This window comes from Oncorhynchus mykiss, chromosome 6 (genome assembly GCF_013265735.2).
Source record: "Oncorhynchus mykiss isolate Arlee chromosome 6, USDA_OmykA_1.1, whole genome shotgun sequence".
NCBI classification, from domain to species: Eukaryota; Metazoa; Chordata; class Actinopteri; order Salmoniformes; family Salmonidae; genus Oncorhynchus; species Oncorhynchus mykiss.
The window spans coordinates 42,645,948-42,658,394 of record NC_048570.1 but is presented as its reverse complement, the minus strand read 5'-3'; the positions used below and the strand labels follow the sequence as shown (position 1 = coordinate 42,658,394).

Sequence of the window (12,447 nt, the reverse complement as noted above, 5' to 3'; positions counted from 1 at the left end):
AACAGGCTGTCATGTGCCTTTTTACTGAGAAGTGGCATCCTTCTGGCCACTCTACAATAAAGACCTGATTGGTGGAGTGTTGCACAGATGGTTGTCCTTCTGGAAGGTTCTCCCATCACCGCAGAGGAACTCTTGAGCTCTGTCCGAGTGAACATTGGGTTCTTGGTCACCTCCCTGACCAAGGCCCTTTTACCCCGATTGCACAGTTTGGCCAGGCGGCCAGCTCTAGAAAGAGTCTTGGTGATTCCAAGCTTCTTCCATTTAAGAATGATGGAGGCCACTGTGTTCTTGGGGACCTTCAATGCTGCAGACATTTTTTTGGTACCCTTCCCCAGATCTGTGCTTTGACACAATCCTGTCTCGTAGCCCTGCGGACAATTCTTTCGACCTCACGGCTTGGTTTTTGCTTTCACTGTCAACTGTGGGACCTTATATAGACGTGTGCCTTTCCAAATCATGTGAAATTAATTGAATTTACCACAGGTGGACTCCAATCAAGTTGTAGAAACATCTCAAGGATGATCAATGGAAACTCAATTTCAAGTCTCATAGAAAAGGGTCAGATTACTTATGTAAATAAGGTATTTTTTTATATATTAAAAAAAAAAATTGCAACCATTTCTAAAGACCTGTTTTTGCTTTGTCATTATAAGGTAGTGTGTGTAGATTGCTGAGGATTTATTTGTAATTTAATCCATTTTAGTATAAAGGCTGTAACATAACAAAATGTGGAAAAAGTCCAGGGCTCTGAATACTTTACGAAGGCACTGTATATGCTTCTAATATTCTACTTTGTAAGACCTCTCAAGTGGTGGATATACCACCATCCCTTTAAAAGGCGAGATCGGTTGAAGATGGTACCATATTCATTACAATACATAGTGGATGGATCGATGTCATACTAGTATTTTAGTACCTGCTTTGAAGAGCTAGGCTACTGTATGTTAGTATAGGCAGTCAGAATGTTGTGCTATTGAATGAAAGTACGACAGTAGCCTGTGGGTTAACAGTGTTGACTGTCTTAGAGTTGCAGGGAATTTCAGAGCCTCCGTTAAGAGAAGAGACCAGAACAGGTTAGATGGAGAATCATAATCATACAGCACTACTGCATGACTCTGTGTGATAATGATGATGGCTGGGGTGGTCGGCAGGCGAGCAGCCTTTCTTTCTCTCTGTCCCCTGCGTTGTGTGGACTGAAGTGGGTGACTTAGGCCTAGTTCAAATTGTACAACTGATGTAACACAACCATTGTTTCAAATGCATTGTACATCAGTTGTACAACCTGTGTGAACTAGGACTTATCGACTGGTGATGGCAGGTGAGAGACGGCCAGACAGACTACCAAGTTACTGCAGGGCGTGGAGAGTGTTGGATACACTACAGTGTGGCGTGGATGGGACAGAGTGGAGCAGAAAGCATTGCGACTGTGTTGTTCGGGAAGGTCAACAGTACATTACTATCGACAAACCAAAGCTACACTGAGAATCTGGTAGAATATAACAATGGTTGCTAACAGGATAAACATTTTAGCATTTTATTAGCCTAAATACAATATGATTTCAAAATATTCACCACATTTTAGTCCCTCTGTAAGACTATCCTAGATTGACGCTATATTATGATCCCCTTCTAATCCCACACACCCAATGTATTTTGCTTTCACTCTTAGATTGGTTGAGCCTCACTTTGTTTGGTTGAGTCTGCCCTGCCGGATGCCAAGAGCATGTTCAAGTTGTGTTTGTGGGTGTGTCAACATTTTTATATGGGGGCTGAGTGTCATTGGCATGGCAACCATGGTGACCTGTCGCCGTGAGTGACCAGGCCTGACGTGTGGAATGCGCAGGAGGTGAATCGATGCGGACAGTGTCTGCATGTCTTTCTTAAACTGCGCATGGAGGGATGCGCTTGCCTTGTGGCAGCATGGGCCTACCCTGTACTAGCCATGCCCTGTCAGTAACAGTTAGACCTTCTCTCTCTCCTACCCACCCCGCCTGGCATTATAAGGGGCAAACACAGGTGGGTTTGGAGAAGCAGATGCACTTTACCCACCCCAACCCCCAAGCTTGAGCCTCATTCTGTCCCAGGTACACAGTTTCTCACTCATACACGCGAAACAGGTAAAACACAATCACTTCTCACTCACAGACACTCACTCTGAATAGATGTTGCCCCCCCTAGGCAAAGGTCTAAGATCAGGGGGAAACTGACCTTAGATCAGTGTCCAGGGGCAACCCGATCCTACTCCAAGACAAGCACAGGACATCAAAGTATCCCATGGCAAGTGATATTCAGTTACACACCATTGATTAAACTGTATTTGGATAGACATTAAGAAAATGAACACAGGACTTATATCATACAGGACTTATAGGCTTACTATATATAAATAAGCCTTGTCCAGCCAGAAAGGCCCTTAAAACGTCTCTTACTGGAAATGCATATGATTTATTATGTCAGTCAGCCGTTTACTGAAGATCAGGGAATCCTATACTTCCATTTTCTAAATGGACCATTAGTTGTCTAATGTTGTGTGTAATTGGTGAATGTGAGGGAACTGGTACAGCCAGAGCAGCTGCTAAGAGCTGTCCCTGTATCTGTTCTGTTCCAGATGAGATGAACGACCACCAGAACAGTCTGTCCTACGTTCTCATCAACCCCCCTCCAGACACCATGCTGGAGCTCAATGACATTGTGTAAGTACCAGCAGGACAGGCGTCTCTTCTCTTTTCATCCCTTCTTCTTTACAGTATCGGTACTATACTGTCCCAAACTGTGTCGACTGGTCACTAGCCTGGGTATAGGACAGTACAGTTATCTAGTAGTGTGTTCTATAAATATCTGGATGTTGACCCAAGAGAGTTAGTTTTGTCCTCATCTCTCTCTAGCTACATCATCCGGTCCGACCCGCTGGCAGGGCCTGACGTGCCCGAGGATGCGGCTCAGGGGCAGAGCAGCGGCGGCGGCCAGACGAGGCAGGACTTTGGCACAGAGACCAGGGATGAGACCCACCTCTGAAATCCCCGCGCCTCACCACCCCCGGACCTCTTGCCCCCTTGTCTCACCACCCCCAAACCTCTCGCCCCCTTGTCTCACCACCCCCGGACCTCTTGCCCCCTTGTCTCACCACCCCCGGACCTCTTGCCCCCTTGTCTCACCACCCCCGGACCTTCCCCCCCTTGTCTCTCCACCCCCGGACCTCTTGCCCCCTTGTCTCACCACCCCCGGACCTTCCCCCCCTTGTCTCTCCACCCCCAGACCTCTTGCCCCCTTGTCTCCACCAACCCCGACCCTCTTGCCCCCTTGTCTCTCCATCCCCAAACCTCTCGCCCCCTTGTCTCTCCACCCCCGGACCTCTTGCCCCCTTGTCTCTCCACCCCCGGACCTCTTGCCCCCTTGTCTCACCACCCCCGGACCTTCCCCCCCTTGTCTCTCCACCCCCGGACCTCTTGCCCCCTTGTCTCTCCACCCCCGACCTCTCGCCCCCTTGTCTCTCCACCCCCGGACCTCTTGCCCCCTTGTCTCACCACCCCCGGACCTTCCCCCCCTTGTCTCTCCACCCCCGGACCTCTCGCCCCCTTGTCTCACCACCCCCAGACCTCTCGCCCCCTTGTCTCTCCACCCCCGACCTCTCGCCCCCTTGTCTCTCCACCCCCGGACCTCTTGCCCCCTTGTCTCACCACCCCCGGACCTTCCCCCCCTTGTCTCTCCACCCCCAGACCTCTTGCCCCCTTGTCTCTCCACCCCCGACCTCTCGCCCCCTTGTCTCTCCACCCCCGGACCTCTCGCCCCCTTGTCTCTCCACCCCCGGACCTCTCGCCCCCTTGTCTCACCACCCCCGACCTCTCGCCCCCTTGTCTCTCCACCCCCGGACCTCTTGCCCCCTTGTCTCACCACCCCCGGACCTCTTGCCCCCTTGTCTCTCCATCCCCAAACCTCTCGCCCCCTTGTCTCTCCACCCCCGACCTCTCGCCCCCTTGTCTCTCCACCCCCGGACCTCTCGACCCCTTGTCTCTCCACCCCCGGACCTCTCGCCCCCTTGTCTCTCCACCCCCGGACCTCTCGCCCCCTTGTCTCTCCACCCCCGGACCTCTCGCCCCCTTGTCTCTCCACCCCCGGACCTCTTGCCCCCATGTCTCTCCACCCCCGGACCTCTTGCCCCCTTGTCTCTCCACCCCCGGACCTCTAGCCCCCTTGTCTCTCCACCGCCGGACCTCTTGCCCCCTTGTCTCTCCGCCTTTGCACGATACATTCTATTTGTGCCATACAAGGGGAAGATCCCCACTGGCCTTGCCCACCCTTACCTTCCAATCCCCCTTCACCCTATGTCAGACTTACAGAGAGACACGTGTCACTGAGCTGCTATGGGAGGATGCATGAAGAGTGCCTCGTCATTACCTAACCTCTTATAGAGCATCAGACACACAGACTCAGACATTGCCCTCTTTGCAAAAGATAAAACATGAACAATGCACCAGTCGATGGAAACATACTGGTAACCAACCAAAGGAGAGGAGAGACAGATTATGTTGGAGGTCATGTGATGCTCTGAATATTTAGAGGTTTGTTTGATTTAGCTCGTCGGCATACTAGGTGGGTGGAGCTTGCTTACACTTTAGCACCAATAGAAAGGTGTCAAAAGGGCAAACTCTGCCCAAATGGCGCACCTGCGAGCTACACCAAGCACACTTGGCATGTGTGTGTGTAGACTGTGTGAATATCAGTTGCAAAATCAAGTCATGTACAGAAAATGTTATTCCTTAACAAGAATTCCTGGCAGTATTCTTACACATCAATCATGAAAGTACATGAGAACTTATTATTTTCCCTATGAGCACAACCCACTGGGCCCAGACGTCAATTCAACATCTATTCCACGTTGGTTCAACGTAATTTCATTGAAATTATGTAAAAAACAGTGTGAAGACTTTTATAAGCAATTTTTTTAAACACTATCTTTTACTGCTCATTCTGTATAAAAATGTTTTTTTCAAATATCATGCTATTTGTTATTAAAAAGTATAGAATACTTAATGGATGGATGAACCTTAATAAATTACGCCATGCACCTATTTGTGCCATACAGTTTCTGGTTCTTTATGTATCAGTCAATGTTCTACGAAAGCCAATGCTTTCATTCCACATTTCTGACAGGATTTGATTAATTACAGTAAAACAATCTTTCAGAGCTGTTTACAGTGGCAACCCTATGTTATGAACACTTGTTATGAGTACTTATATTGCACAATAAGAGACAAGCATAGTTAAAGTGATAGGTCACTCCAAAATTATATCAAAAGTAATCTGATGTTGAGTTGGAGTGAACTATTACTTGAAGTCTGTTAATATGGCCAGTACCTGGGCTTGGAGTGCAGTGTTGCAAGCTTGCCTTCCAATATGTAATTTCACTTGTACAGTAAATGTAGTATTGTGTGTGCTTTATATATTTTAATAATTATTTAAGATATTTATCTGTTGTATTTCTGATACTGTTTGCTTGGACTAATATGTGTGGTGATATCATTGTAAACATTTTCTTTATCCTCATTGTTTGGTTCAACGTTCTTCTGGTCATTATTAGTCAAATGAAAACAAATGGGACTTGAAATATTTTTGCACTAAGCTCTGTGGTCGTTAATAGAGCATTATAGCATGACCCTTTAACCCGAAACGTTAACTATACAATAAAATACTTTAGTATTTGCACAGTATGAATCAGCCTCCATACAGTCAGTGTTATATATAGTATATCAACTTTTAAAGGGCTGTATTCAATCCGATCCGCTTTAGACGACATCCGCATAGCGGTTGTTTTTCCGGTGTTAGAGCTATCAAAACCACAAGCAGCTACAGGGATACATAAAGAGGACATTGGCTATTCCCAATTTAGCGGAGACGGCATTCACCGGTAAACACTGCATATGGCGGCGCAATCGGAAATTACCTTAACATTTCTACCGCGGAGTCTAACGCTTCAGCTGTAAAGATTGAATAGAGCCCTAGGCCTTTGTTAAGTACATTTGCAATGTTTTAAATGATCATTGTCATTTGTAAACAACAGAATATATTTTGATATGTGCCATTTCTGCTTGTTTGTTATAAAATGTACTAGGGAAGTAGTTCTGAACATGCATTGCCTGAATGAGATTAAGTTGATGGAAAGGTTAGATAAGGAAAAAAGTGGGTTATGTCAGGCTTTTAGATTATTTTGCAGTTTGAATATCTCTGGAGTAGTCCTTGATGTGTTTTGGGATGTAACGCAATGTGTCCCCATTCCCATTGAAGTACTGTATGTATGTGTAGATCAGATATGTTCCATACTAGCCAGGCCCCCAGAAGGGCAGTTTACAGATCACCTCGTGACACCTCATCGTTGTTGTATGTGAACGAAACTCCAGGGGAATTATCTTACTGGAGTTGTTCAGAAAAAAATGTTTTTGAAGTTCATACTGTAATATAGAAAGGGGCATGCAAACACAAAAAGCATGTTTTGAGAGAAAGTTTGCCAAACCAGATACGTTTTCCTACAGTTAGGTGACCTGTGTGAAGAATCACAACTAGAAAACTAATCATATCTCCCGCTTGTTATTTGTCTGCATACGGGACCATGCATGTCCTCCAAAGTCTTCTGTTTACCTTTATCATATTTTTAGTTAATTGTCAAAAAGGTTTTACCCATTTTGTACTTTTTCTTATTCCGAAGTATGTGTACTTCTCTACCGTGATGTAAAATATGAACAATAAATGCTGCATGCAGCCAGAAACATTGGAATGGAAAAACACTCCTGTAGTTTAATTACAGAGAGAAATGATCACTCAAACACTTCTAATGGTGGGGTTGCTCACCCTTTGTCACCACAGGAAAGGGGAAAAACACAGTTAATAATACATTTTATTATGCATAGCACTTTTCAAAACACTACAGACTATTACATACACCAATAGACAGGACAAGTAAAAACACAAGACAACACCAGATCATAAAAGCCACAGTCTGTAGTTTAATGTCCCTGGTGCTTGCTTGCTGCTTTGTTGAGGTGAGTCTGTTTCCACCTCTCTCTGGTCCATCGGCCCTGGTTCTGAACCACCTCGTGCAGCAAGTCAATATAGGCGTATTCATTATCCAGTAGCAGGTTGTCGTCACTGGGGGAGACACCACTAGGGGGAGCTCCACTACTCTCTCTGCTCCTGACTGCTCTCTTTGGCACCCCCTTTCTGTTTGATTTGCCTTCACTCTGTACAGCCCTGTTTATAATTTGTGTGGGTTTGTTATCCAATTCTTCAGGATTTTCTTGACCAGGATTGGTCTCAGTCTGGGTCAGGACATTACTAGACAGACCTGGTCGACACTTCCCTGACAGGGTCTCGCTTATCTCAATAAGAGGTTCTGGATCATACTCTGGAGAGGATGTCTCTAAGTCTGGTGGCGTGCTGCAGTTCTCCTCAGCATTGACCTCACCCATCACCCCTTCTGGGGGTGAAGACTCCAGAACACTGACAGAAACATCAGCTGAACGATTATCTGTGTCATCTTTAAACTCTTGCTCAAGGTCAGGTGATTGGTTCTCGGTTTCCCCGGGGTCAGGTGACTGGATCTGTTCGAACTCTTGGTCAGGTGATTGGTTCTCTGTTTCACCTTCGACCTCTTGGCCAGGGTCATTCTCAGGGAAGACACAGAGCCCCTCTCTCTGTATGGCAAAGTGGGTCTGCCACTGAGCTGAGGTGGGGGGCCAAGTGGAAATCCTTGTCATGACTTTCTGTGGACTTGGACCTTTGTGGCGTTCAATGTTTGGTTCGGCCGGGTCAGCACCGATTGTCAGGTACGGTATGGTCTCCGAATCCTGGGATACACATATTATGTTTTGGCCGCCATCTTGCAGATTCACAGTTCCATCATCATCTCTCTCATCTCTGTCCTTTTCCTGACTCACTTCACCCTTAATATCATCTTTTCCTGTCAGGTTTCTATCTACCCCCTGGGACTCATTATCTCCTGGCTCTTTGCTGTTCTCTTCCTCGGAGTTCTTCATCTCTTTTAACGGGCTCTCTCTCACACTTTCCGTCCTGTATAGTTCTCGCTCAGTCTCCACCACCACCCTGTGTGCTTCTCTCTCTGCTCTGCAGAACTGGGACGTGGAGAGGACAGCATCAGCAGACTTGGCTCTGACTCCAGATCTGTAAGTCCTTGCAGCAAGCTCTGGATCCCAGTCAGACATTGAAGAAGCCACCTGTCGGTGGAGGGTGGTGGTGGAACTGTCTGGCTGCTCTGCGGCTTCCTCCTCCCGTTTTGTCTCCAGACTGGGCTTCACCTGTTTGGTCTCACGTTTCCTCCTCCAGACTACAGCCAGGGCACAGACCCCACAGATCAGGATACACAGCACCACTGGAAGACAAGACAAGCTAGAGTTAGTGAAGATTATGTTCACACTTGATTCTGTTGTGTTATATGAATGGACCACAATACAGTGCCTTGCGAAAGTATTCGGCCCCCTTGAACTTTGCGACCTTTTGCCACATTTCAGGCTTCAAACAAAGATATAAAACTGTATTTTTTTGTGAAGAATCAACAACAAGTGGGACACAATCATGAAGTGGAACGACATTTATTGGATATTTCAAACATTTTTAACAAATCAAAAACTGAAAAATTGGGCGTGCAAAATTATTCAGCCCCCTTAAGTTAATACTTTGTAGCGCCACCTTTTGCTGCGATTACAGCTGTAAGTCGCTTGGGGTATGTCTCTATCAGTTTTGCACATCGAGAGACTGAAATTTTTTCCCATTCCTCCTTGCAAAACAGCTCGAGCTCAGTGAGGTTGGATGGAGAGCATTTGTGAACAGCAGTTTTCAGTTCTTTCCACAGATTCTCGATTGGATTCAGGTCTGGACTTTGACGTGGCCATTCTAACACCTGGATATGTTTATTTTTGAACCATTCCATTGTAGATTTTGCTTTATGTTTTGGATCATTGTCTTGTTGGAAGACAAATCTCCGTCCCAGTCTCAGGTCTTTTGCAGACTCCATCAGGTTTTCTTCCAGAATGGTCCTGTATTTGGCTCCATCCATCTTCCCATCAATTTTAACCATCTTCCCTGTCCCTGCTGAAGAAAAGCAGGCCCAAACCATGATGCTGCCACCACCATGTTTGACAGTGGGGATGGTGTGTTCAGCTGTGTTGCTTTTACGCCAAACATAACGTTTTGCATTGTTGCCAAAAAGTTCAATTTTGGTTTCATCTGACCAGAGCACCTTCTTCCACATGTTTGGTGTGTCTCCCAGGTGGCTTGTGGCAAACTTTAAACAACACTTTTTATGGATATCTTTAAGAAATGGCTTTCTTCTTGCCACTCTTCCATAAAGGCCAGATTTGTGCAATATACGACTGATTGTTGTCCTATGGACAGAGTCTCCCACCTCAGCTGTAGATCTCTGCAGTTCATCCAGAGTGATCATGGGCCTCTTGGCTGCATCTCTGATCAGTCTTCTCCTTGTATGAGCTGAAAGTTTAGAGGGACGGCCAGGTCTTGGTAGATTTGCAGTGGTCTGATACTCCTTCCATTTCTATATTATCGCTTGCACAGTGCTCCTTGGGATGTTTAAAGCTTGGGAAATCTTTTTGTATCCAAATCCGGCTTTAAACTTCTTCACAACAGTATCTCGGACCTGCCTGGTGTGTTCCTTGTTCTTCATGATGATCTCTGCGCTTTTAACGGACCTCTGAGACTATCACAGTGCAGGTGCATTTATACGGAGACTTGATTACACACAGGTGGATTGTATTTATCATCATTAGTCATTTAGGTCAACATTGGATCATTCAGAGATCCTCACTGAACTTCTGGAGAGAGTTTGCTGCACTGAAAGTAAAGGGGCTGAATAATTTTGCACGGCCAATTTTTCAGTTTTTGATTTGTTAAAAAAGTTTGAAATATCCAATAAATGTCGTTCCACTTCATGATTGTTGTTGATTCTTCACAAAAAAATACAGTTTTATATCTTTATGTTTGAAGCCTGAAATGTGGCAAAAGGTCGCAAAGTTCAAGGGGGCCGAATACTTTCGCAAGACACTGTACATATTTTGCCTGATAGCATAATAGTGTAAATTGTTTGTTATGAGATCCGACTAAAACCAGTCTTAACATACTGTACCATAGATATGTATAGGCAATACTATTGTGTTCTATCGGATTTCTTTGTAGTGTACACTGTACAGCATTGCTCCGGAACCTACCGATCACTGCTATGAGTGTGGAGACAGTGATGGACATGGCTGGGGGCTGTATGTGGGTATCCTCCTGAGGCTGTGGGTTAGATATCAAACACTTGGACACGTTCCACACAGGCTGGCCTCTCAGGGCTGAAGGGCTGACACACGTCACTTCCATCTCCCTCTCCAGCAGAGAGGCATTCTGCAGACCTGGATACACAATAGTGACATCTAGAACATAATGTGTGTGGGTTGTGTGTGGTAGTCATTGTGTGGGTGGCTCAAGCCTAATTAATTCGTTTCACTCATTACAATTTTCATAGCATTTGTAGTTTAAAAAAAAACAAAAAACGAATTAATTGAAGCTTTTTGCAATAAAAAATACAAAATATGATCACTTTACAGCATTGCAGTACTTATACCACACCATAACCCCGACCTACAAATTACTAGAAAACACTACCTCTGAGGAAGATGACAAAGTCCTCCACTCCACAGGAGCAGTCCCAGGGGTTGCCATCCAGCCTGATCTGTGTGGAGGGGGAGAATGGGAGCAGATCCTGGGGGTTAACCCTGGTCAGCCTGTTACCTGACAGATCCAAGTAGGCCAGACTGGTCAGGGCGCTAAAACAGCCAGGGCTGATGGTCTTGATCATATTCCTGGCCAAGTTGAGACTAGTTAGGCCAGTGAGTCCACTGAAACTACCTGTATTGATAAGACAGTACACCATTGTCAGCTTCAGGAACTTCTTTACTAAGATAAAACAGGATATCATACATGGTGCATTATGGGTAATGTCATCATGCTACATTACCAGGACTGATGGTTACGATCCTATTACCAGACAGGTCCAAACTGGCCAGATGGGACTGGGTGCTAAAACTACCAGGAGCAATGCTCTGGATCATATTCCTGGTCAGGTTTAGGCTAATTAGACCAGTTAACCCACTAAGCATGGAGTCCTCTACAACCTCAATATGGTTCTGAATTAGGGTGAGGTTTTGGAGGATGGCTGGTTGGCTGAACCAGGCTGGGTTGAGCTGAGAGATGTTGTTGTGGTCCAGGCTGAGGGTTTTGAGGTCACGGAAGAACCAGAGAGCTCTGGATGCAATGTTGGTGATACCAGCGTTGTTAATGGTGAGGCGGGTGACTGAGGCCAGGTTGTCACTACTGAACACAGTACGGTTGATTGCTCCAACATTACTTACAAAGAGCACCAGAGAGGCCAGGCCAACAGGGTAACCTGAGGTAATAAAAATACAAGTGTGTAGTGGCGTTAAGTCTTGTTCATAGGTATTTGATAGAATGTTGATCAGAGAGTAGATTGACCCAAATATGCAATATCAAAATGCCATAGATGAGAGCCAAAAGATCCATGTTATTGTTTAGTTCTATGATCAAATAGCTTTGGAGGACTTACTTTGTGGGATCTCTTGACAGATGTAAATCTGTACCTCCTGAGCACAAATGTTGGCGCGCACCGAGACCAGAACCCCACACAGCATCATCACAGAAAGGCCAGCAGCAGACACTGTGGGATATGCAAGAGTAAGGGAACCTCAGCTCATAGCATACCTTCAATACAAATACACGGCTGTGACAACCATCAAAACAAGGAATAAGAACTCACCGTTCATGATGAATTCAAAGTGGCCTCAAATGCCAGGCATCTGGTTTGCTTCTGTAATAGTTTGTCAGACACAGAACGGAGTTAGAACTAGTCTCTCAGATGGGACCTGCAAGTCACAGATAATCTTGTGACAAAATACGTGACACTGAGCCACCTGCTGAGAATAAAGTCTGTTGCCATGGCAGGCCTATGTATGTCTGTAGATGTTTACCATGGTTATGAGTCCTGCTGCAAGCGAAGCATGCCGGGCACCGTTGTTCCAGTTGGGTGGTGGGAGACAGTTAACACCAGGGAGGCTTGGAGGATAGCAGCACATCTCACTAACACCCTTGTAGGTTACTTGTGATCTGGGTTTAACTTCACTTATTAATCATTTTTGCTCAGCACCGGTGGAAAAAAAAACTTTAGATGTTCTTGATATTCAATTTAAGTGAAAGATGCCATCAATAACCCTAGGTAAATGGTGTGGGAGTGCAAACAGGGCATGCAAAAATATATGTAAATGTGCAAATATGTATTGTAGGTGTCTGAATAGTCGTGAAACATGCACATGAATGCCAAACTATACATTGAACTGCTGGTGATGTAGGCTGAAACATGTATTTTAAGTC

The 12,447-nt window shown here is 45.6% G+C and overlaps 2 protein-coding genes across 5 annotated transcripts in view; one reads left to right on the top strand and one right to left on the bottom strand.

The window, feature by feature from the left end:
• Positions 1-3,411, top strand: part of LOC110525997 (potassium channel subfamily T member 1) — a 74,611-nt gene extending 71,200 nt beyond the window's left edge. For 2 of the 4 annotated variants that reach the window (XM_021606562.2, XM_021606563.2), the window contains 4 exons: positions 1,026-1,073; positions 2,005-2,016; positions 2,609-2,693; positions 2,886-3,411. In XM_021606562.2, the coding sequence (XP_021462237.1) occupies positions 1,026-1,073; positions 2,005-2,016; positions 2,609-2,693; positions 2,886-3,015 (275 nt within the window). In that variant the 3' untranslated portion in view covers positions 3,016-3,411. The remainder of the gene's footprint in view (positions 1-1,025; positions 1,074-2,004; positions 2,017-2,608; positions 2,694-2,885) is intronic. The other 2 variants (XM_021606567.2, XM_021606568.2) reach the window with 2 other exon arrangements.
• A 3,255-nt stretch (positions 3,412-6,666) lies between these two features.
• LOC110525996 lies at positions 6,667-12,361 on the bottom strand. The gene is made up of 7 exons (XM_021606561.2): positions 12,048-12,361; positions 11,837-11,887; positions 11,627-11,737; positions 11,021-11,449; positions 10,669-10,911; positions 10,230-10,415; positions 6,667-8,380 (listed from the first exon to the last, which is right to left on the bottom strand). The coding sequence occupies exons 2-7, from the start codon at positions 11,841-11,843 to the stop codon at positions 6,999-7,001; spliced, it is 2,358 nt and encodes a 785-aa protein (XP_021462236.1). The 5' UTR covers positions 11,844-11,887; positions 12,048-12,361; the 3' UTR covers positions 6,667-6,998.
• Positions 12,362-12,447: the final 86 nt, after the last annotated feature.